This window comes from Dermacentor albipictus, chromosome 2 (assembly GCF_038994185.2).
Source record: "Dermacentor albipictus isolate Rhodes 1998 colony chromosome 2, USDA_Dalb.pri_finalv2, whole genome shotgun sequence".
Lineage (NCBI taxonomy): Eukaryota > Metazoa > Arthropoda > Arachnida > Ixodida > Ixodidae > Dermacentor > Dermacentor albipictus.
This window is the reverse complement of record NC_091822.1, coordinates 191,228,456-191,253,340: the sequence shown is the minus strand read 5'-3', so window position 1 is coordinate 191,253,340 and position 24,885 is coordinate 191,228,456. Positions and strand designations below refer to the sequence as shown.

Below are 24,885 nucleotides of genomic sequence, written 5' to 3'. Positions count from 1 at the left end.
CGTGCCACTCGAGCGCGGCCTTATGTCGCGATCGCAGTTCACGAGTCGCAAATATGTATTGTTTTGCGCGTGTGAAACAATAAACGCATTGTTTGCTAGTTTCTGGTAGATTTATGTGGTCTGCAATGTTTTTAGAGAAGAGTGGTGAGTTAAAAAAGAGAATTTATAGACTAAGGTTATAACAATGTCTAATTTACGATTTATCTCTGACTTCTGCGTTTAAAAGCTGCAAAGTGTCGACATAACTTTTTTGCGCACACGAAAAGAAAAACATTGTACAATTCACGTGAAAAATAACACGCATATAATTTTACTGCCCCATATTCAGCCAAAGTGTGCATGCTCTTTAGATATAGGTATTAGGACACTTGAAATGAAACATTTGATACGTCACGTGTTGACCAATCGTGTACCGAGAAAACATAGCTAGTGGGTGGAGCTACAAAATCACGTGTTGTTGTGGATGTTTTTTCCGCGGTACGAGCATGACAACTGGCCGACCTTTACTCAACAGAAGTTATTTCTCCTGTCGGCCCGTCAGTAATCGGTTTTTTGGCTATCAAACAAATTCAGTGTACCCGCGGATAAGGGCGAACGGAGCGTGTAAGGCCATACGAGCGTAGGAGTGAGTCCACGGCGTGAAAAGCTCGCCTTAAATGGGGTCATGAACCCTAACCGGAAAGTTGCGCTTGGGATATGACACGCAGGCTGCAGCTGTAATTAGATTCAGGACGGGATAGAGAACACGTCCAAGTTAGCGCGTTAGCACTTTATGTGGCCACTTGTGTAAGCTCATGCATCCGATTTGTTGCCCTGTTTAGTGCTCCTAGTGCAACAGCTTTGCGATAAAATAGGGGCGTCCTCAGCTGCTTAGGGCTAGATGTTCGATGTCGTGGCAATTCGTATCGTCCGGACGGAGTCATGCCGGATATTTTTTGTAACGGAGGCAAACGTAGCACGTCTTTTTTATTATTTTTTCTGCCTGTGAATCAGTCTACTGCTTTTGCGGTCGCACAACCCATAGTACCCGTTACGTCAGCCGTGCGATTTATTATTCATTTTTTTCTCGTTACATTGCAAGCCATATAGCAGGGCTTTATTCGCCAAACAAGGACTCGGGCAACAGTACCACTGCTTTTATTTGATTTATTTTCTGGCGCATGAACAAACATTTGACAGCATACAGACCAGAAAAGGCAACGATTTATGAAGTTATTTACAGGATTTATTTTTCTTAGCTTTTGGAAACCGGTGCAGTGCAGAGCCAGGCTGATGCAGCATTTTCTGTCAATCATGTTACACAGTGGCTCTCTAAGGGCATGCCAATTAAGCATGCCACATTTCTCATGACGACTGAGAAAACAATGTCTGCAATCATCCACAGGAGTCCAAAGTGTCCTCAGCACCATGCAAGTAGCACATAACTTTAACACAGCACCATTTTGTCGGCAAACGAAAATTTACGTGCTGGGCTGGCTTCTTGCTTTCTTTATTCACAAATAAAATGACCAGCTCAGCAATATGCCCAAATTGCATTTGTGTGCAGCAACCACATGTGATGATTAGGTAGTTTCAGTAAAGATGACACCTCAAAGCAATGATATCCACAGTTCTGCGATGCTACCGTTGACAGACAAGCCAACTTGGTGCATGGCGAGGTGTGCGGCTTTCACCGGTGCAGCACTCGATAATCTTTCAGTAGCCGTAGTGCTCCACTGCTCCTTGGAATGTTGCAAGTTGTGTCTTGGTAGGTGAAGCGTGTGTCAAGCATGTACAACCTGCAGGCAAGCAGCATACATACCATTTTAGTTTTCATATAGGCACTACCTACATCAACATAATGGGCTGTTAATATGAGAGTTTTGCCATGTTGTAGCCAATGGGATTAAGTTATCCTGCTCATTAAAACAGGAACACACATGGCAGACGCTTCTGCTGTCAGAACATCAGGTGTAATGGCATGCACTGAGCAGAGCAGCTAGAAACCGCAGACAAATTCATATCTCTATCGTCATGGTTTCTTGTTAGTGCTCCAGTAATACAGTCATTCAAAAAGTCAATTTCCCTCATCTTTCTGCTGTTGGCACATATGTTCTCTTAGGTGCAATATTTAAAATTATATGAGTTGCAAATAAACACCTATCCTATTTGCAAGCGTGTCCTTGCTGCATTTCCATCACATACTAAATCCTTACCCAGCTGTGAACAATTCTTCCAATTAAAGAGCCCAAAACTGTGCAATAGTCCTAATTATATTTATTTACAGATTTCCTTCACGTAAGCATAAAAAATAAATGGAGAGCAACACCAACAAAAGTACAAATAAAAAAGAAAAGCACTAACAGATGATCCCACCAAGTTATTAGAGCTGATAAACTCTTGCTTGGTTGATAATGCAAGACTGATAATCTGATATATGAAAAGATCTACCAGTCAGTTTTTAGCCTCCGTGTCTCACTGTTAGCATTAGGCATGACTACGTTATGGTTTAATATCGCATCACTCACATTAATGCTATGCAATGAACACAGTCACTAGTGTACGTACATCCTCTGTGCTCTTTAAAGGCACCTTGTAAATGTTCACTTTTCAATAAAAATCACTTAAAGGTACAATTAAAACTACACTTGCCTATAAAAAAATTTTGAATGTGAAAACTGCAAAAGCTAGTAAACCCTTTTTTTTGAGAGCAAATGAGATGTAATGGGGACCCATGCTTCCTCTTTCAAATGCATTTACACAAGCACACCGCCAACCATGTCACTTACAACATGCCAACACCATATTAAAAAGAGTAGAGGCTGCTTATTCACTGGTATTCCATCTGACATGTGTTCAGGATTGTCAATCACCACATCAAAAACCTGTCTGCATGCTCCAAGCAGTCTTTCTTCTTGTCACACTAAGCATACTGATACTTGAAACTACAGATTTTCATTCTCTCCAAAGCATGCACATTAGGGGAAGTATCTTCACATATGATTGAGTGTTTTTTAGTGAAGCTACAGTCATCTGCAAAGCATGTGGAAATGGTGATTTATATGCCTTGCCAAACATGCGTCGAGCTGCATAACATGCTCCCATCTTTCTGTCGCTTCAACAGAGTTGCATGGTGTAATGGTTAGAATGCCTGTGCTCACAAACGAAGCCGAGTTTGAACCCCGCCCAAAGATGAGTAAAGTGGTTTTCTGGTCTAGTTGGAGAACAATGACAGTGCGATGGTTCCAGCAGGTAGTCCAGCAAATCTAGCGTAGTCCTGTACATTTATTTTTTCTAAGTGTTTGCATCTCTACATGCTGGAACATCACACTGCCAGAGATGAGTTTTTTTTTTTTTCTAAACATCGTTTTTTTTTTTAGATCATGCATTATACGACCCCCACCACAGCAGTTATTCAGTGATCTGTAGAATGGCTATTGCCACTAAAAGCTGAAACAATTTACAGTCTATGGATGCAACATGGAATTAAGAAGTACTCTAATGAGTCCTCACACTAAGGCCATAAAGTTTTGTAGATTTTTGGCAGTTGCACATGGGGGGATGATGGGCAGGTGCACATGATGCATTTTCAAGCAAGATTCTTGAGACCAAAATTTAGGTTGCACAAAACATTTCTACATCATAAAGCAATAAACAATTATGTTCTCTGCTGCAGATGTGTTGAATTTAACTGCAGACCATCAAATGTGCATTCTTGTACATAAGAACAGGGAAAGTGGCGATATAGTTTCGTGATGCTTGATCAATTCATCATAAACTTTTAACATTTAAGATGTTTTGAACACTCGAAGGCAAGGGTGTTTTAGCATGATATAAACACAGCATCGTTACATTCTTTATGAAATTTATCAGGAGTTAAAAAATGTATGAAAGTATGAACCCTTACACATGGCATGCATTATCTGCTCTTACAAAAAGAGAAGTGTACTAACATGTCTTGGATAGGTACCTAAAAGTGAAGAACCTTTTGCTGAAAAGAGAAATGTTCAGACAGTAAACACTAATCAGACAGCACAGCAGACACAAAAATTGTTGCTTCTATATGAAACTTTAAATAAAGCAAGGGACTAACTGTTTTTTTTTTCTTTTTTTTCAAAGCTGATTAGCTGTTGTCATTTTGATTGATTGTTAGATGTTATGTAGATTGTGTAGAGGTGCTGTGATCTTAGTGAGATTGCAAAAGACAAAGTAGGAATTTAGACATAGCACACGAACCAAGCTCTTAAGGCTACCTTGCAAATGCATAATTAATGTATTTTATAGAGTGGAGTCTGTGCAGTGCACCGATGATTCATAAAACGCTAATGTTTTCATGTACATTTAAAGGGCCCCTGAACCAACACCCCCAGGCATGGTGAAAAAACATAGTACGTGAATCTTGGAACATCTCAGCCATATGTTGCAGTCGTGCATGATGTGTGGATCTTGAAAGTGGAGTGCTAAGTCACCCTTCTCTCAAACGCTCTATTTTCAACAGAAGTCTGCTCCTCACTCTTTCCTGGACACTTTACTTCATAATACAGCAGATTCCTATACGCAGCTGCTATTGGCCAACAGCTTACATCAATTGAGAAGCATGTTTAGATCAGTGCACTTCTTCCTACTGTTACTGCATGCATTTATTGATGCAGTTTAATAAACAGGCTGAAGTAAGCACAAATCTGCTTTCGAATTTTGATAATAACTACGTACTTCTGGAATAGGTCGACTATCGTCTTCTCGCGCTATGCAGCGGCCACCCGCATAGAAATTATACCTTGGCCACCTTGCTTATCGGTGTCATAGCCATCGGGTCTCACCGATTTTGACTAGTTTTGAACACTAAACAAGCTTCAAACCATGCAAACCTTAAGGTCTGACCACATGCACGCTTGCCAGCATGCTCGCTCCTCGCCACTTTTGGTTAGACACCTTGGCAGACTTTGCTTCATAATGATCGAGCTGTTGATAGCGCTTCAAAATGTGCAAGTTATATGTGGCTACTATCCGTCAGTCAAGCTGGTGCAGGACAAGCAAATGCTGCAGTTACATGTAGTTGCGGTCTGCTACGTAGAGTACATACTGTGGCCACCGCGAGGTGTCGTGACGAGTTCACTGGTTGAGTGCACTGTGGCTCACTGAGGACAACTGCGTTTGGCGTGTCGTAGGCGCCAAAATCGGAAATAATGGCATCTATGTAAACATCCAAAATCTACTTTGAACTGCATGCCGTGATGAAGTCCAGTAGGTGCAGTGCTGTGGGCACACCCTGCTCCACCATCCGCGTCTGCTGAAAACATTGAAGAACTTTCTGCGGCAAAGTATTTTTGAAATAATCTAACTTCACATGCATTTCTTGACTTCGGTAAAAAGTGGTTCAGGGCCCCTTTAAGATCTTACAATGACAAATGCCTTGAAGATACCATGGTGCAAGAAGTTTGTGTAACATCCGATCTCACAGACAGACCATTATTGAGGCAGAAATTTAACATGTGAATGAAAAACATCCAACATATGGCACAAACAGATGAAAATTACAAATATAGAATAAAATATTTCACTAGATTTAGTTAGTCTGAATAAATTTGCAGGTACATTTGCAATTTTGAAGTTTTCAAGGAATTTGTAAAGATTCATGTATGACTGAGAAGTGGACTGAAAAGTTATTTCACTTGCACTCGATCTGAGGTCATCATTGTTCAATTCAATGTTGAAAATCAAAATTCGCACACCCTTAAAATCCCGAGCACCTGTTGTAACAGCTGCACTTCTCCAACTAAAAGCTAAAAGAGACAGACACAATTTACCCATAATAGATCTGGCATATAATACGAGAAACATAAATTTTGGTATTTACACCATTCACTTCTGCCTGAAATTGGGTTTGTGCATTCAATGCAAAAATTTGATTCAAGTTCAGTTCATAATGTTCTGCACTGCAGTGCAGCTTTGCTAAGCAAGCCACTATACCATTAATGCTAGTCATATTACAGTGATAGCTGTTATCACTGGCGTAGCCAGGGGAGAGGGGGTCGAAGCTGCCCCCAAACTTTTCTGATGAAACTTTCCCTCCACCTTTCCCATGGAACAGAAAGTTTCAGGAGATGGGCTCCGAAAGGGTGACATGTATGAAGGGAAAGCTTGAATGTGAAAGCAAGGCGACGGCTTGTGGCAGTCAGAAGGGGGAGGAGGGGGTTGTCATGTTACCGTGCTTAGAAAAGTTTATCCAGTTTTTCCGAGATCACTGTTATGTCTATAGTATTAGTGTTTCCTTACCTTCTCCCATCACCTTCTTTCTACCCTACCCCCCCCCCCCCCCCCCCCTGTAGAAAAACTGCGAGCGAAGAGTGGCAAGGCTACGTTGGTTCTACCCATTCTCTGCCCCCCATTATATCTAGCGCCCTTCTGGGCTTGGGTATTGTAAAAAGGTAAGTGCTGCAATTTATGCGGTAGTTTTGTGGGGGTTACAGATAATTACAGCTGCCAAGAGGCTAATGTGGCGATCAATGTTAGGGGAGCTCCAGAGGGCATTGCGCACATTCAACGCTATGTACAGGTCCAAATGAGTTTCGGGTGTCTTCTTTCCTATCTGCCACGCTCTTTCCATGTATATACACGCACTGCACCACTCCTGATGCAGGAAAACATTCGAGAAAGAAGAAGAAAAAGCTTCGCTTTAGAAGAATGCCGATTTGCGCATGGCAAAATATATCAAGGACGGGAGTGCTAGGCCAGGGAACTAACAGATGGCAGGGCAGGTAGGGGAATGGCCTCAAAGTCCATACAGAAACAGAAACATAGGAATGTTAGTGGCTGCTGCGCTGTTCAACAAACCGGTGAATATTCAAGAATGTGACAGTATCTTATGGAAAAGAATGTCAAGGAATGGAGTGGTGTAATGAATACGAGGAGTGGGGGGAGATGCATAAGAGGCGTCAAGAATGAAGTTGGCAGATAATTATGGACGTAGGGAGAGCGTTTCATCAATGCCCGATCGTTCAGCAGCAGACGGCCATGGCCAGTCGCCTAGCTGAGGCTCACCTACCACGTTGTAACATGTGCGACTTGCTGTGGAGAGCCTATCCTAACTAAACGTCCCAGTAATTTTCATAATAGAAGGGTGTCAGGAGGCACAATGCTTTCAAATATCTTGGAGCTACTAGCCCTTATCTTACTGCGAACAACGGATGCTGTAATTTTCACGATGGCTTCTAAACGAGAAGTAGCTTTGCTTCGGACTGTCTGCCTCATCAGTTCCTGAGTGTGATCAAATAACAATATGCATCGCGTGATGATTACAATACCATGATCGCAAGTTACTACCAAACATTTCTTCAAACAAGTCGGACACCAGGTCATCAAAAGTGAATGAAGCTTGCATCATTTGATACTATCAAAATTCTAGTGCAAGGCTTCATTCCTTCATTTTTAAACCTAGAATAATATCGCATGCCCACAACACAAAAAGCGAGATTACGTGATAGAAAACTTGCAAAATAGTGCCCACCCTCCCCCGTATGTAGCCGTGGCCATACCACGTACTAGATGGTCTGGCCGGAAAGAAACGGGGATCTCCACTGTTAGCCGGGCTACGAGAAGTCTGGGCTGCAAACGAAAAGACACACGATAGTGTGCTGTCTTGTTCTTGAATGGCCCCATTATCAGCACTGTTCATTTTTCCAAGTCATGAGCCAGCTAAGTCATCGACATACATTCATGAATGCATCAATTCGTAAACAGAATTTTCATTTCTTTAATATCATCGTTTTTAAAAATAGCGTAAGGATGATAGCATAATTTGATGTGAAGTGGCTGCAAAACATGCATTCACATTTTTAAGGCATTCCTGTCGGGGGAGTGCTAGGAGTTTGTCATTGCATGGTGTACAACTTCCATATATATATTGTGGTGTTCTCACCCGTGCTCTTGGGACAAAGGAACGACAACACAGTAGTGCAAACAATCACAAGGGCATTTATTGCACCTACTAGCCGAGTTGCTATCCACAAAACATGCCGATGGGTGCGCGACAAATCTAGAAGTCCGACTCACCGCGACCGGATAACGAGCGAATATGTTCGCCCCATGCTGGACACCAACGCCTGGTCGTTCGCATGTACGGTCACGCGAACGGTGGCGCATTCGAACGATTGTGTTCGTCCATCCCGGGGTAGGCTTCGCAGACGGTCTCGCATAAGCATGGATCGGTGCACACGCTGTGGGGATGCGCGACTCTCGCGCGTCCCCTGATGTTTTTCCCGCATAGTGCGTCTCCTGTAGTGCGGCTTCGCCGCGTGGCCTGCGTGATGCCCGCGGCGGTCGATGTGGTTGAGGGCAGTGCGAGAGATGGCGCGAGTGTTGCGCTGCTAACGCCACCGACAGGCGGGGCTACTTGGGCGCCGGAAGACAAGGCGCTCTCTCTTGGGTTCGAGATCAGCAAGCGGTACGGACGTGCCGTGCCGCGTGTGTGCCAACCCATGCTTCTGTGAGACCGTCTCGCGTGGCCGCCTTGGAACGCGCCACCGTTGGCGTGACCGTACACGCGAACGACCAGGCGTTGTGATCCAGCATGGGGCGAACATATTCGCTCGCGAGGTCGCTGATACCAGGATCATGAGACGGAAATAATTAGGAGAATAAGAATGGGCTGGGGTGCGTTTGGCAGGCATTCTCAGATCATGAACAGCAGGTTGCCATTATCCCTCAAGAGAAAAGTATATAATAGCTGTGTCTTACCAGTACTCACCTATGGGGCAGAAACCTGGAGGCTTACGAAAAGAGTTCTACTCAAATTGAGGACGATGCAACGAGCTATGGAAAGAAGAATGACAGGTGTAACGTTAAGGGATAAGAAGAGAGCAGATTGGGTCAGGGAACAAACGCGAGTTAATGACATCTTAGTTGAAATCAAGAAAAAGAAATGGGCATGGGCAGGACGTGTAATGAGGAGGGAAGATAACCGATGGTCATTAAGGGTTACGGACTGGATCCCAAGGGAAGGGAAGCGTAGCAGGGGGCGGCAGAAAGTTAGGTGGGCGGATGAGATTAAGAAGTTTGCAGGGACGGCGTGGCCACAATTAGTACATGACCGGGGTTGTTGGAGAAATATGGGAGAGGCCTTTGCCCTGCAGTGGGCGTAACCAGGCTGATGATGATGATGATGATGATTGTTTGCACTAGTGTGTTGTCGTTCCTTTGTCCCAAGAGCACGGAGGAGGACCCCACAACGCAGAACGTCCGCGCCGCTTGCCAAGCCCGAGCCAAAGAGGAAGAGTCTTCTTTTTGCGCGCAGGTGACCCTGCCGTTAGGTGGCGTTAGCAGAGCAACACTCGCGCCATCTCTCGTACTGCGCTTCAACCAGGCCGACTGCTGATGGCACTAAGCCATGCGGTAAAGCCGGATTACAGGAGACAGGAGCTATGCAGGAAAACAACATATCAGGGCACACGTGAGAGTCGCGCATCCCCACAATATATAAAGAAACTCCTCCTATAACGGGCAATGAGGTCAGAAGGGCCTTGCAAGACATGAAATGAGGAAGAGTGGCAGGAGAAGATGGAATAACAGTCGATTTAATCAAAGATGGAGAAGACATAATGCTTGGAAAACTGCCGGCTCTTTATGTGAAGTAAACCACAAAAAGGGAGATGTTAAAGAATTGAAAAATTATGGGCCCATTAGCTTACTCCCAGTATTATATAAAATATTTACCAAGATAATCTCCAATAGAATAAGGGCAATGCTGGACTTTAGTCAACCAAGGGAACAGGCTGGCTTCAGGAAGGAATACTCTACAATGGATCACATCCATGTCATTATAATCAGGTTATCGAGAAATCCACAGAGTACAATAAGCCTCTCTACATGGCTTTCATAGATTAATAAAAGGCATTTGATTCAGTAGAAATACCAGCAGTCATAGAGGCATTACGTAATCTAGGAGTATACAACGCTTATGTAGATTAACTTCAAAAATATCTACAGAGGTTCTACAGCTACCTTAATTCTACACAAGAAAAGCAGGAAAATACCTATAAAGAAAGGGATCAGACAAGGTGGAATTGAAGATTAATATGCAGAAGACAAAAATAATGATGAATAGCCGGGCAAAGGAACAAAAGTTCAGGATCACCAGTCGGCCTCTAAGGAGTACGTCTACCTAAGTCAATTAATCACAGGGAACCCTGATCATGAGAATGAAATTCACAAAAGAATAAAAATGGGTTGGATCGCACATGGCAGACATTGCCAGCTCCTGACTGGAAGCTTACCATTATCATTGAAAAGGAAGGTGTACAATCGGTGCATTTCACCAGTGCTGACATATGGAGCAGAGGCTTGGAGAATGACAAAGAAGCTTGAGAATAAGTTAAGGACCACGCAAAGAGCAACAGAACAAAGATGGCTAGGCATAACATTAAGAGATAGAAAGAGAGTGGTTTGGATCAGAGAGCAAACAGGTATAGACGATATCCTAATTGGTATCAAGAAAATGGAGCTGGGCAGGTCATGTAATGCGCAGGTTAGATAACTGTTGGACCATTAGGGTTACAGAATGGGTACCAAGAGAACAAAGGCGCAACTGAGGATGACAGAAGACTAGGTGGAGCGGTGAGATTAGGAAATTTCCGGGCGCTAGTTGGAATCGGTTGGCACAGGACAGGGGTAATTGGAGATCGCCTTCATACTGCAGTGGACATAAAACAGGCTGATGATATATATATATATATATATATATATATATTGTCGCGAAGCTCTTTGGGCAGTAAGCGTTCGCGACTAGAACGATAGAGCAGCGAGAGGTAGTACCGCCGATCGAGCACCAAAATAAGATTTCTTCTCTCTCGTCGTCGTTGTCTCTCTCATAGCCACAGCCCCACTGCTCCTTATTTTACAGTACAGTTATCTCCCCCGCGGAAAAGGAAACTGTCCCGGCGACCTAAGCGTAGGACAACACAGGCGGATCATGCTACGGCTTGAGACGCTGGACATGCACAATTTCGCGTCCTCAACGGCAATGATCCAAAGGTAGCTCGAGGGGTTCCACGATATAGTTGACTAGAGACATTTGATTGATCATGTGGTATGGGCCCTGGTGCTTTGACGCAAGTTTTGGTGACAGTCCAGGCGAAGGAGCTGGAACCAAAAGTCACGCTAGCGATCTAGGAGCATAGGATATAGGAGCATGGGAAGTTTCTCGATGGTGCTTCTGGCATTGCTGGCCTTGTGACGTAAATATACGGGAAAGCTTGCGACACTCTTCTGCGTGTGCAGCAGCTTCGAATAATGTAGTCGTTTCTGTGGTGTCAGGGCGGTATGGAAGGAAAGTACCCATTGTGGAAAAAGGTTCGCGACCGTACCTTCTAGAGACCGTAGAAAGAAGAGCGAAAATCCCGTAGTAGTCTGCGTGGCGGTATTGTAAGCGTAGGTCAGAAAAGGTAGAACATGGTCCCATTTGGTTTGGTCAGATACAATGTACATGGCGAGCATGTCACTAAAAGTGAGATTTAAGCGCTCGGTCATGCCATTAGTTTGCGGATGATACGCAGTAGTGGTGAGATGAATGATGCGGCATTATTTGAGGAGAGCCTCAATGACGTAGGAGAGGAACACGCAGCCTCTGTCACTGAGTAATTCCCTGGGAGCTCCGTGGCAAAATATGATGTGGCGCAGGAGAAACCAGGCGACGTCACGTGCAGAAGCACTGGACAAAGGGGAAGTTTCCGCATAGTGCGTAAGATGGTCGATGGCCACGATTACCCAGCGATTGCTGTCTGATGTGGTTGGCAGAGGTCCATAAATGTCGATGCCTACTCGATCAAAAACACATACTGGGCAAGGCAAAGGCTGCAATGGGGCGGTTGCACGATGAGGGGGATCTTTGCGGCTTTGGCAAACGAGACAGGAGCGGACATAATGATGGATGAATTGATACATCCCCCACCAGTAGTAACGAAGGCGTAGATGCGCGTATGTCTTCAGTACACCTGCATGTGCGCACTGGGGATTGTCGTGGAACGCCACACAAATATCTGAACGCAGATGCCGGGGGATGACAAGCAACCATTTGCAGCCGTCCGGGCGGTAGTTACGATGGTACAAGAGCCCGTCGCAAATAGAGAAGTGATGTGCTTGGCAACGTAATGCACCAGTGGTAGTGGGTGTCAATGGGGTGGACAAGAAACTCAGCATGGACACAATCCATGGGTCTTTCTTCTGCTCAAGAATGTCTGTGGCAGCAAGGGAAGACTTGGACAATGAGGCCTTTGGGAAGCTAACTTCGTCTGTTAGTGGCGAACGAGACAAGGCATCCGCATGCAAGTGTTTTCGGCCAAAACGGTATAGCACTTGAATGTCGTACTCCTGCAGTCGAAGGGTCCATCGAGCAAGACGACCAGATGGTTCTTTTAAAGAAGACAGCCAGCACAGCGAATCGTCATCAGTTATCATGGCAAATGGGCGGCCATAGAAATACGGACGGAATTTAGTTATGGTCCAAATTATAGCCAGGCATTCTTTTTCTCTTACAGAATAGTTCGATTCAGGTTTAATGAGTGCACGAATGGCGAAGGCAACGACGTACTCATCGAAGCCAGCCTTTCTCTGAGCGAGAACAGCACCAAGGCCGATGCCACTGGCATCCGTGTGTATTTCAGTTGGAGCGCTTGGGTCCAAATGGCGAAGGATTGGTGGGGACGTCAAGAGATGACGCCGCTTTGTGAATGCGGCATCGCAGTCCGGTGACCCGGTCACGAGGTTGCGGCCACCACGAATAAGCTGCGTTAAAGGTGCTATTATGGTGGTGAAATTGCGGCGGAAGTATGACGCTAACACAATGAAGCTGTGCAGTTCTTTCAAGGTCGTTGGTCGCAGAAACTGGGCAACAGCTTATAGTTTCACCGGATCAGGGAGTACACCTTCTTTCGCCACGACAAGGCCGAGGATGACCAGCTGCCAGGCAGCGAAGTGACACTTCTTCAGGTTAAGCTGGAGGCCAGCATTTGCGATGCACTTGAGGACATGTTCAAGTCAAAGTAAATGGGAAGGAAAGTCCGGTGAAAAGATAACGATGTCGTCCAGATAACACAGGCATATCTGCCATTTGAGGCCGTGCTAGATGTTGTCCATCATTCTTTCAAATGTGGCAGGCGCATTACACAGGCCAAATGGCATCATGGTGAATTCAAATAAACTGTCAAGAGTGATGAAGGCAGTTTTTGGACGATGTGACTCAGCCACTGGCACTTGCCAGTACCAGGATCGTAAGTCTAAAGATGACAAGAATTCAGCGCCTTGGAGGCAGTCTAGCGTGCTGTCAATACGGGGTAGCGAATAAATGTCCTTGCGGGTGATCTTATTGAGTTGCCGCTAGTCCATGCAAAAGCGGGTTGTGCCATCTTTCTTTTTGACCAGCACTACAGGAGAAGCCCAGGGACTGTGCGAAGGTTGTATAACGCCGCGTTGGAGCATGTCTCTGATTTGCTCGGCGATGACGCTACACTCCGTGGCGGATACACGATACGGCCTGTGGCGTAAAGGCACATGGTTGCCGGTGTCAATGTGATGGACAACAGTGGAAGTACGGCCTAAGCAAGACTGTTGGAGGTCGAATGACGTGCGAAAGCGGTCTAGGAGATCAACGATCTGGGCGTGCTGTGTTGGAGTGAGGTTGGGATCGATATACTGGGAAAATGTTGGTTCACACGGCGGCGTGGGAGGAGAAACATGAAGGCCCAGAGCATCAACCAGACGAGAAGCCGGATCGTCAGGCACATCGTAAAGGAAGTTTGGTTCGATTTCGTCAGCATAACCAAGACACTCATCGTGGAGCAGGCTAGCAGGGCAAGGAAACAGGTTCGATACGTAAAGTGCACTGTGTGGGGTTTTCGGTTCTCGCGGTGGTTGTGTAAAGCCGTTGTGTTGTGTTGCCGGGGGCTCCGTGTCCCTTTCCCCCTTGCCTGGACGGGGTGGCAGAGGGTCATAAAACACTGTCACTCTGCTGTCATCCCGCCCACGGGAAGGTCAACAGGCTTTCCCCATTGGCCGACATTTTGGCGGGATTCGGGCCCAGCTTGCGCGCGCTCCGGGGAAGCGCGCGCAAGACGGGGCCCGGGGAGACCACATCGGGGCGTCGGAAGGTGCGTACGTGTTCCTCTCTGCCGGCGGCGGCCCCCTTTGTCCGCCGCCGGCCGATGGTTACTTCGGCTCGTCGGGGTCCCGGCCTCGCGGGCGTGCGCGTACTCTTCCGTCGTCTCGATGTCCTGAGGCAGCGTCTGCCGATCGTGCCCCCGTCTGTTCGTCTGTCGTTTCTCTCTATTTCCCTTTTCTCTGCTGTGGGGGCGCACGATGGCAGGCGCTGACCGAAGGATAGGCAAATTCTTACTGCTGGGGGTTCTTTGTTCTTTGTTTCTCTCTCTGTCGCGGTGCGCCATTCTAGCGGCCACCGGCGACCATTCGGCTATGTTTTGTGTTATGTTAAAACGTGTGTCTGTATTGAATCCAACCGTAATAAATGTTCTTTGTGACTTATCGAGAGATTTGCCTAGGGTCTCCCTTGCTGCGCGCGCGGTCTCACCTTCCCCTAAGCTGTGGGGCCGGCGGGGTGCGTACGCGCGCAGCTGCGCGTCGGCACACGGAGCGGGCCGGAGCAGGCGCGGGCGCACGGTGCCCTGCACGCATGGCGGCTCGGAGTGCTCGAACCCGCGGTGGTCGTCCGGCGCGCGCGGAATCGGAGCGTGCGCGCTGTGAGCGTAGCGGACGAGAACACCACAACTGGAACCTTGTCGAATGGCAAGAAGGGAAAAAGGAAGCAAGAAGAGATGTCGGCGACTAACGAGCTTAGACGGCGTGAAAAGAACTGTGGAGTCGGAAAACCCAACGCAGGAAACGGGTACAAGTGCGGCAGAGTATGGAGGAATCTCGGCGTCGGCGGTGACAAACACATGACCAGAAGCGTCATCAGTATCTCCAAAAACGTTGTGGTCGAATATCGATAGCACGAGTTCAGCACAGGCACAATCTATAATGGCATGATGAGAGGACAGAAAGTCCCATCCTAAAATCATGGCATGGGAGCAGCGATGGATGGGAGGTATGGGAGCAGCGTATAAAGTGCCGCTTATAACAACACGCACAGTATACTTCCCTAAGGGTTCAATTGGCGCAGCGCTTGCTGTACGTAATGAAATGGCAGAATATGGCATCGCGACTTTTCTAGGGTTAAGACGAAGCTGGTTCAAAATCACTGATATTGCTGCTCCCGTGTGTACAAGCGCATGAACGGCAATGTCTTCTGCATAAACTTCATGGACGTTCGCAGGAAATAAATGAGGTCTTGAGGAGTTCGTTGAGATCACAGTTCTTGCCTCCAGAACTGTGGTCCTTAGTTTTCCTCTCGGATAGCTTCAGGGCAACGGATAAGCGGCGATAGAGAACGCCGACAAAGAGACGAAGACCGACGGGTATTGAAGGCTCGGGAAGCAGGAGACGGTGTTTCGAAGGGCTGAGCGGCAGTAGCGGAACGGGGAGGAGAGTCGAAACCATTGCTTTGTGCCCTCGGAGAATCCGAAGGATACCATCCATGCCGGCGGCAAAACCATGCTACATGCCCAGGCAGGCCGCACAAATAACAGATAGGCCAGTTGTCATGGGTGCGCCATGGATTGAGAACAGCGGGTGGAGATTGATGGAAATATTGGCGAGGTGGGCGCACGGGCTGCTGTGGCGGCCAGTAGCTGCTGGTAGGCGCATATGTTGCAGCTGCTTGCAAAGGTGAGGGAAAGGCATTGGTAAGACTGGATTGAATAGCTGCCTTGGATTCGCGACAATGGCAGCGTACGTAAGTGGAACAGACGTAAGAGGCGGTTGATGAGCAAGCGGTACTCAGCTAGTGACTTGTTCTTGTATCACCTGACTGAGATCAGGAGACAAGGGCGACTCTGAGGCTGGACTGACTGGCAGATGAGAGAGTTGGTGTGCCACATCTCGTACAAACTGCTTGTTCTGCTCGAAGATTGCTGAAATGCAAGGAGTAGCACTGACACCATCACTCAGAGCTGAAAGCATGGCGTCCGGAGCGAGCCGTAGAAAGCCGTTGTTTTCGTACTCCTCATAGCTCTGGCAAAGCGTTATGAGGTGGTTGACCATCTGAGGATTCTTTGCCAAGAGCATTTGGAAGGTGTCATCTTCTATGCCTTTCAATATGTTCTTGACCTTGTCATCTTCGGTCATATCTGGGTTGATACGCCGGCAAATGTCAACTACACCTTCAATGTAGCTGGTAAAGGTTTCGCCCTTTTGTTGGGCGCAACAGCGAAGCTGTTGTTCAGCCCAAAGTTTTCGCACAGTAGGGCGACCGAAGACTTCTTGAAGTGTCATTCGGAATGCTGTCCAGGTGGAAAAGTCAGCCTCATGGTTGCGGAATCAAAGATGGGCGACCCCGGAAAGGTAGAATGGTACGTAACCAAGCTTGTCAGCTTCAGTCCATTTGTTGTGGGCAGCCACTTGGTTGTATGATGACAGCCAGTCCTCTACGTCATGATCGTCAGTGGCATTGAATATGGGAGGATCCCATTGGCGTGGTGCACCAGGACAGATGACCAGAGGCGGTGCCATGGGTGGCTCGGTAGGACTAGTCTCCTCAGGCACGGGAGATGTGACAGGGATCGTCCGGCTTCGGAGTTCCAGGCTTGCAAAAGGTCCAGTACCTCCACCAAATGTTGCGAAGCTATTTGGGCAGTAAGCTTTCGCGACTAGAACGATAGAGTAGCAAGAGGTAGTACCGCCGATCGAGCACCGAAATAAGGTTTCTTCTCTCTCGTCGTCGTCTCTCTCACAGCCACAGCCCCACTGCTCCTTATTTTGCAGTACAATACACACACACACACAGACAGATAGTAAGGAAGGGAAGGAGAGGTAGTTGTCGGCGGAACCCTCCCCCTGAAATAATTTTTTGGCAACGCCACTGGCTGTTATGGACTAGAATTATATACAGAATTATATATAATGAAGCCAACCATCTGCAGGCTGAAAACGAATACAGGCCAGCCTCAATATTTAATACTGGATCCACTGCTTGCCAGCCAGGTGCACTAACGCAGAGCAGTGTTGGGTGCTTCAAAGATGTTACGTAAAACAGTGCAGCATGGCTTCGTGCCCAAAGTGTCATGCCACTGCCAGTGTCGTGTGCATCAATATTGGTAAATGTGAATGTAAGACATGCAAACAAAGAAAAGAAAGACACCAGCATACTTTTCTTGGTCCGCATACAACATATTGCTCCATGAACACAACCTGCTTCTGTCATGAACCAGTCGTGTTTCTAAACCCTCCCAGCAGCTAAACTCTATTCATATAGACACACTGCCAAGCATATTGTCAGAAATTGTGACAATGCAGCATTCCATGCAAAAAAAAAAAAACATCACACAAGCTTTACTGGTGTCAATTTTCTCTGACGACTAGATCAACACACATAGCCATGTTTTTAAGAGTTAGTTAACAAATATTATTGTTTAAATCAGCAAAGAACAAACAGGAAGAAAAATGCCAACGTATCTGTCTGCACTTTTTGCCTGCACTTAGTTTACAAACACAGCCCCTGTTTATAGAAGGCAAGAAAATGCATTTACATCAATGCAAGAAAGCAAATGTTCGATCCACAAAATGTTCGGCTATTGCTGTAGGGATCGAGCGGCACTGCTCAGCACAAGTTCTTCTCCCAATGTGTACTTTCCCAAAAGGACCCTCGACATAATGGTATATTTTAATTAAGAAGCACAGAAGCATATACTTGCTGAATACTCTAACTTCGGAGGTTATGATGAGCACACAAACTTAAAAAGAAAGACTGTTCACTCCCGTTGGTACCAGCACTAGTCTTTTCTTTATGAATCAAGGTGGCATCTGCCGTGTTTTCACAGTGTTTGTGTCCTCCATGCACCAAAAGTTCAACCACCAGAATGTAGCAGATTTAACTAAATCTCAACTTTGTGTACTGTCTTCTTTATAGCACACTTCTACACCCAGAATTTAAATATAGAAAGATAAGATCTACAAAAACAAACAGTTGTAAGATTTCCAGGCCTTGAGCACATTCCACTGGTTGAATATAGCAGATCCTTACAGTGTATGCTTTTATTTTATCCTTGGTGAAGCAATCAATGTGACCCGTGGACGTCCATGGGATCTACTTTGTCTTTTATGAGCAAAGTATTCCTGTATGCTCTGCATCTCGCCTCGTATCTCTTCTTACATGGTAACTACTTGTGGGAAGTGAAAGGACAATGCCAATTCAGAAACTTATTACAACCAGCAGAGTAATTCAACACACAACAAGAAAAGAGAAAGAAAAGGCTCAGTACAATAGCACAAATTATCGCATGCACTCGCACCTCTCCATTCACTTTCAGTGGCTAACAAGTGCAGTCAGATTGGTAGAGGGATACACATTACAAGAGGTACTGTTGGTGAATGCAGTGCTGCACCCAATTACAAGAAAGTGCTATAGTTCTGCTATCACTTCTTGTATACCAAGAAACCCTGCAGAAGGATGTTCACTAAACAGTGCCATGTAATCACATGCATGTAATGGATTTTCACATAGTATAACTTAGGGCACTTTTAAAAACAATACGAGTAAGTGTGACGCATGTGCCCGCCATAACCAAATACAAGAGCACAGAGAGAAAAGCCTCCAACAGAAAGCAAAGATTGCTAAAAAGATGGCAAACTGCAAGGCAATGTTTTGGTATGGTAAAGGTGAACGAAGAATGGAAGCACAAATCTCAACAAAAGTGAGCACCATCGCACGTCAAGGGCACTACCCGCAATCCTTCCCCTCACAATGTGGGAAACACAACAGCTCTTGAGGCATAATCGGTGGCTAATCCTGACGTTTGTGGACTGGCCCCTAAAATGTGTGACTCATGAAGTCAGATTGTAGCAAAGGGAAATTAAACAAAACATGCATTAAAACAAAATTTTTAATCCATGTACCTTGCATTTACACAATTACTTCTCGAAAACCATGAATTCTTTTCCAAGCTTGGCAAGTTTTTCCTCACAGCCATTGCACCTTGTACACTATACTGCATTATAAACTAGTACAAAATATTTTCCTGCACCTCACATAAAGAAGCAGCATTTCCAAGTGCCCATACAAGTGTGCACACACTGTGAAGTGAGCCAAACATGGGGCCCTGTGAAATGGTGCAAAAGTTCTTTTTTTTTTTCTTCTGTAACTTGCATAAAGTTCAGGTGCAACTGCTTCCAAGAGGCACAGAAGAAATAAGTAAAATTGAGAGTAAAATGCACTGACAGGGCACAAAAGTGCAGAAGCTGCGCTATGTCCATCTTAAAAAACTGGTGGTGCACACTCCAAGCTGTGCGACACTAACCACAGTATTCTTATATGATCCTCCACTCAAACAACTTGAGCACAGCATCGCGTATTGACTGAAAAAAACTCTTCGCTCCTCAAAAATCGCTGTGGAGCGTCAATGAACAGCAGTGACCACTTCTGTCGAGAAGCGGTGCTGCCATCCACTCCCTTGAGTCGAGGTGGAGGGTTGAGTGGTGCAATGTTCTATTATATGAGGGAGGTGAGGGTGGGGGTAAGCAGCCCCATGAAGTGGCCAGAGACCTATTGCCTTCAGAACAACACCGTAATACGCTCAAGCACTCCAAACACAACAGAATCATCTTACCATCCCCATTACAAACACATACTATAGAGGACACTGTACTGATCTGCCAGGCACTAAAGCCAGGCACTACCCAACAATGCTAACACCGCACTGAAAACAGACAAGGTAAACTGACGCACTCCATACTTACTGCTGATGCACTCTAGTGAGTGAGTGAATGAAGCAAATTTATTGAAGAAACCAGCAGATTGAGGTCTAGGCCATGCCAGGAGCAGTAGAAAGACCCTGTCTCGCAGCCGCCTTTCGAGCTCACTACATGGCCTATAGTTGGTCTTGCTTATCTGAGCTGATCAGCATGGCTTTCCACCACGCCCCAAGCTGTTCTGAGGAGACTGCATTTTTATCCTGTACATGTGCACATTCCCATAAAATATGTTCTAGGGTGGCATGTTCTGTCTTCCATAGTTTACACAGGTCATCTGGATACAGTTCGGGGTAGATGCAATGTAGATGTACCAGGTTGGTGAAGGTTCTGGTTTGAAGTCGCCTCCAGTCAACTGCCTGAGATCTGTCCAATTTGGAGCTAGGATGTGGGAATCTGCACCTCGACTTTTGGTAGAAGCAGGTGACATCACAGAATCTGAACATTCTGTCCCTCTCCTTTAAGGCCTTCCCTCCCGTTCCTTCAGGGGAAGCTTCCTTGCGAGCGTGATAAGTGAGGCCTCGCTGACGCAGTGGGCTTCCTCATTGAGGTTGGGAGCGGTGGACTCACAGAAGGTGTGGGCTGGTAACCAAATGATGCATCTCTCTTCGTATTCCCCCAGCAATATGAGCTGGGCTTTCCTGTGGAACTCTACTCTCTACACTATTTAACTCACTCAAGCATCCCACCCTCCCTTCTTTCCTATACGTGAAAGAACTGGACCGCTCTGCAGCAAGGGCCATGCCCTAGAGTATTGCCAATAATGGTGGCCTTCTTACAACATGTCAATGGACCCAGACATGCAAATAGGCTCAGCACTATTCAATAGCAATGACTCAGCCCAAAAGTTGTTCAACACTAAAGTTTCTCTATCAGGGACAACAATTTAAGCAGAGCACACAGAACAAGATGCTAAGGAAGTCCTCCCACCTTCTCCATGGTCACCTTGTGGAAGCGGCCACGAATTATGGCATAGCAGGCCAGTGTCATCACCACGAAGAAAAGGAAGTAGCTGGTGTGGATCAAATGTAGGTTCACTAGAGAGCGATCACCCTGTTAAAAGAAAGGGAGAGAAAAATGGAAAAAACAAAATAGTGGCCACCACTAATCAACATAAAAGCTTATATATGTATCTCAAATGTTGTGCAGTCTTTGGTATCTCTTTAATTCCTCTAAGCTGCAGTGGACATTTTGCCAAGACCAGTGCAAAGATAAAATGCAACATTTATTTTTAGTACGATGACTAAACACTTTTTTCTGCCTACAGTACCGCCAAAGGAACATCGAACGCTTCTGCATATAACCTGTAGCAAAAATTTTGAAATTTTCAATAAAATTTGGGAGCGCAAATTATATGCAAACACTGCCTTTAGGTATGACTTTATGGCAAGACTGCTCATGATGCAACCGCTCAAGGTGACCTTCTTTGAGGCCTTCGTTTCAAGCCTGTGCGCAAGAGTAAGCTACTACACACATTTCCTTCATTTCTTTTTCTTTCCCACAAGACACAAAATGATCATTTTGATACGGCACCTGCCGGGGCAGATCGCAACGTGTCGAAGTGCTGTGAAGCAATACTTGAGGCAAAATCAGCTTCCCATTGTCATGGAATCTCACTGTGCACCAACAGGAAGCAGCAGCAAAAATGGTTGTCAATATTTTTCGTTTTACGTCAAGAATGCGGGTGGTTTAGTTTTATCAATATCTGAACATAGCTGCATGCAGTTATATAAGCAGTGAGCAGGCTATATGTGTAGGTTTCTTTGTCCTTTTGCAACTGTAATAATTGTGGTGTGGGCCACATAAGATTATAGTGTTAAAATAGTGTTCTTACCTTATCTTTAACAAAAATTTTCGTTTTTTTATTGTGGAATTATTGGGATGTCTTCAATTCCTTACAGTGTGCTTTGTAGTGGGGTCCTTACAGGTGGCAGAAAAGACAACCATGGCAAATCTTCCCAACTAACAAGTTTCACCATTCTTTATGGCAAGTCCTAGCATGGAAACATGCACTATGCTTTACATTTATAACTACAATAACTCTACGAGTAAAAAGCTCATCACATTATCTAAGATGTAAGAAACAGTATAAGCTGCCATGAGAGTATATTCAGTGTTTCATTTTGAGCATATTCAGCTTGATATTAACAGTTCAAAAGTGATGTAAGTCAAAAGAAACTGCACCAACTCAAACTGTCTAAGCATTTCTTGGGCCACAGTGATTGCTTACATAAGAGAGCATGACAGTGAGCTCAGGATTAGGCTTGTACAAGAAGCTAGTCCAGATGCCACCACTGCAGTTGATTCGGCCTCCCGTGTCAGCAGCTGAGCGCTGCAGAAACACCTGCCGGCTCACTGATGGCGGCACAGCCTCCAGAAAGCATTTAGGGGGCCGCCTGTGGGTATGGGACAAAACGCAAATATTACATCAGGCTTGGAGGAATAGTGCGAGAATGCCCAGTACTTAAAGTGCTGCAAACCCAAGACACATACTTTGGAGCTGCTAGCACAAATTTTTTTGGCTCCAATAGCTCCATGTCCAAAGCAATAAAGGCTAATTCTACGTTGACTGAATTTACTTCTATTGATGCAGCACCGTATCCTCAAATTTAAAATCGAATTGTAAAAGCCAAACTCATTTGATTTCCTTCACTACATTTCCTCTCGCTCCATCATGAGCAAATGTCAGCTTTTATTTTTGCAGAAATGTTGCTATATTTAGCCGCATAACTTTACACTTTTTTCTTACACTATATTCATTTTACGCCTCTCCTGCTTTGTCTTTGGACTGCAGTATATACTAAATAAATAAATAGGTAAATAAAATGTGAATTCCAGTGCTTTCATAAAGTACAATTTTTCAGGCAACCTGTTCAAAAGTGAAATCAACACACTTTCTTAAAAATTCTATATTTTCCTCATCAGTCTCATAACCTTCGAAGTTTTCGTTAGCTACTTCGCTTACATTGTCTTGAATTTCTTTCTAGTTGTACACTTCTTGACCAATGTTATGTCAAATAACGCTTTCAATATATATGAGGCGTCCCCATCAAGTCTTGAACAACCTCCTGTACGTAATAGTTTTGAAACAAGTACTTATGACTGAATTTGAACATTTTTGCTTCTGACATACCACTACTCAGTATGATGGCTCATTGTCATGAGTGCGATTTGCTGAAACATGTACCCGCGGCCCAACTCGCTACTGCACTTCGTAGCTAAGCGATGTAAGAATAATAAAGCCAATAGTTGGCAGCGCAGCGGTTGGTTAGTTAACTCAGAATGCTGAGAACTGTATCAATGGTTAAACAAATAATTTTTACACACATTGACAAGCTCAAGAAATATTCAAAAAAGAAAATCTGCTATCCACGTGACTTTCATGGTGCTGCAGAGACAACCCACTTTGCTTAACCAGTTCGCACTCAGTGGAAATGAGGCAGCAGGACCACAATATACTAGTAGTAAGTGTGGGGATGCGCGACTCTCACGAGTCCCCTGATATGTCATTTTTCCCGCAAAGCTTCCGTCTCCTGCAGTGCGGCTTCGCCGCATGGCCTGGCACCCGCGGCGGCTGGCGTGGTTGAAGCACAGTACGAGAGATGGCGTGAGTGTTGCGCTGCTATCGCCGCCTCATGGCAGGGTTACTTGGGGGCGCAAGGGAGAACATGCTTTCTCTTTGGTTCGAGACGGCAAGCAGCACGGACATGCCGCGCGTGCACCAATCCATGCATCTGCGAGACCGTCTCACATGGCCGCCTTCGAACACACCACCGTTCGCGTGAACGTACACACGAACGACCAGGCGTTGGGATCCAGGCGTTGGGATCCAGCATGGGGCGAACATATTCGCTCGTTATCCGGTCGTGGCGAGTCGGACTTCTAGATTTGTTGCGCGCCCATCGGCATGTTTTGTGGATAGCAACTCGGCTAGCAAGCATTGATCTATGAAAGGTGCAACAAATGCCGTTGTGATTGTTTGCACTACTGTGTTGTCGTTCCTTTGTCCCAAGAGTACGGGTGAGAGACCCCACATAAGCCAACTGAAACTATGATAAATGATACATACTTCTGAGTGCATAAAAGTGTGTTGAGAATTTAAGTTCTATCTTAGAATCGAAGTTATCCATAACTTTTGCCTTCAGTTGTAGAAGTAGGGCAAATCAGGTACATCGGAGCATGTACATTTTATCAGTGCATACGAAACGCAAACACAGAACACAAGTCGTCCTGAATTTTTTTTCTTTGAATTTTTCTCGTTTTCAGTGCATCAGTACAATGATCCCACCTTAAAGACGACATGCAGGCAATGCAACTTGAATTGCCGCAAGCCACATAAACAGACAAGATCATCACTGCAGTTGAACCATGAAGACATTTCCATCAGAATACAAGTGGCACTGTTGTGAAGGTGCATCATGCTTCAAAAGCAGTAGTGAGAGTGGTACATAACATGCAAAATCAGAGCGCTTTTGATGTTTTGTTTCCTGCCAACAACAGTGCCGAGTTGCTTTTGTGCTGATTTCAATGCTGTACGCGGCTGTTTGTATAACTTATATGTGCTGTCAAGCTTATGCTAGACTGCAAGGTGCAGCCAAGCAACGACCACACAGAACGGCAACACTTCACCCAGACAAGAAAATAAAGGACACCAAGAAGAGCACAGTAATATAATGCAGAAAAAGCTTTGCTTACTTTAACAATCATATTCAATGACTAGTGTTTTTTATCCAAGAGTTGTAAGCGCATGTGCAGGTTATACACAGGGCAGATGGTACATGCAAAAAGATAAAAGATAGTTACAGAAGGTTTGACTATATTTATGAAGATAATCTGTAAAAGATTAATTGGCACATCTTGCATACACAAGAAAACAGCGCAAAAGCAAAACAAACCAGATGGACGAACGAAGTGCCGACACGGCGTTTTATTTGTCCTCTTCATCTGCCCTTGTATATTTGTGCCATCTTCTCAGGCCTGTTTATGAGAATCACAGAATGTGCTCAATTGCTCAATGTGCTAAGGGAACTAATGGTAGAAGACCTCACTTAGCTACTG

General features: G+C 45.5%; 1 protein-coding gene and 1 long non-coding RNA gene across 3 annotated transcripts in view; one reads left to right on the top strand and one right to left on the bottom strand.

Moving 5' to 3' along the window:
* The first annotated feature begins 473 nt into the window (after positions 1-473).
* On the top strand, positions 474-24,874 carry LOC135898467 (uncharacterized). The gene is made up of 3 exons (XR_010563340.1): positions 474-536; positions 6,309-6,407; positions 24,094-24,874. It is a non-coding gene; the product is annotated as an uncharacterized lncRNA (long non-coding RNA).
* Positions 1,130-24,885, bottom strand: part of LOC135898466 (transmembrane protein 248-like) — a 31,908-nt gene continuing 8,152 nt past the window's right edge. Inside the window, exons 5-8 of one of the 2 annotated variants that reach the window (XM_065427394.1) lie at positions 22,058-22,223; positions 20,758-20,880; positions 3,933-3,970; positions 1,130-1,778 (exon numbers count right to left, since the gene is read on the bottom strand). In XM_065427394.1, coding sequence (XP_065283466.1) covers positions 3,950-3,970; positions 20,758-20,880; positions 22,058-22,223 — 310 coding nt within the window. In that variant the 3' untranslated portion in view covers positions 1,130-1,778; positions 3,933-3,949. The remainder of the gene's footprint in view (positions 1,779-3,932; positions 3,971-20,757; positions 20,881-22,057; positions 22,224-24,885) is intronic. The other variant, XM_065427395.1, reaches the window with a different exon arrangement.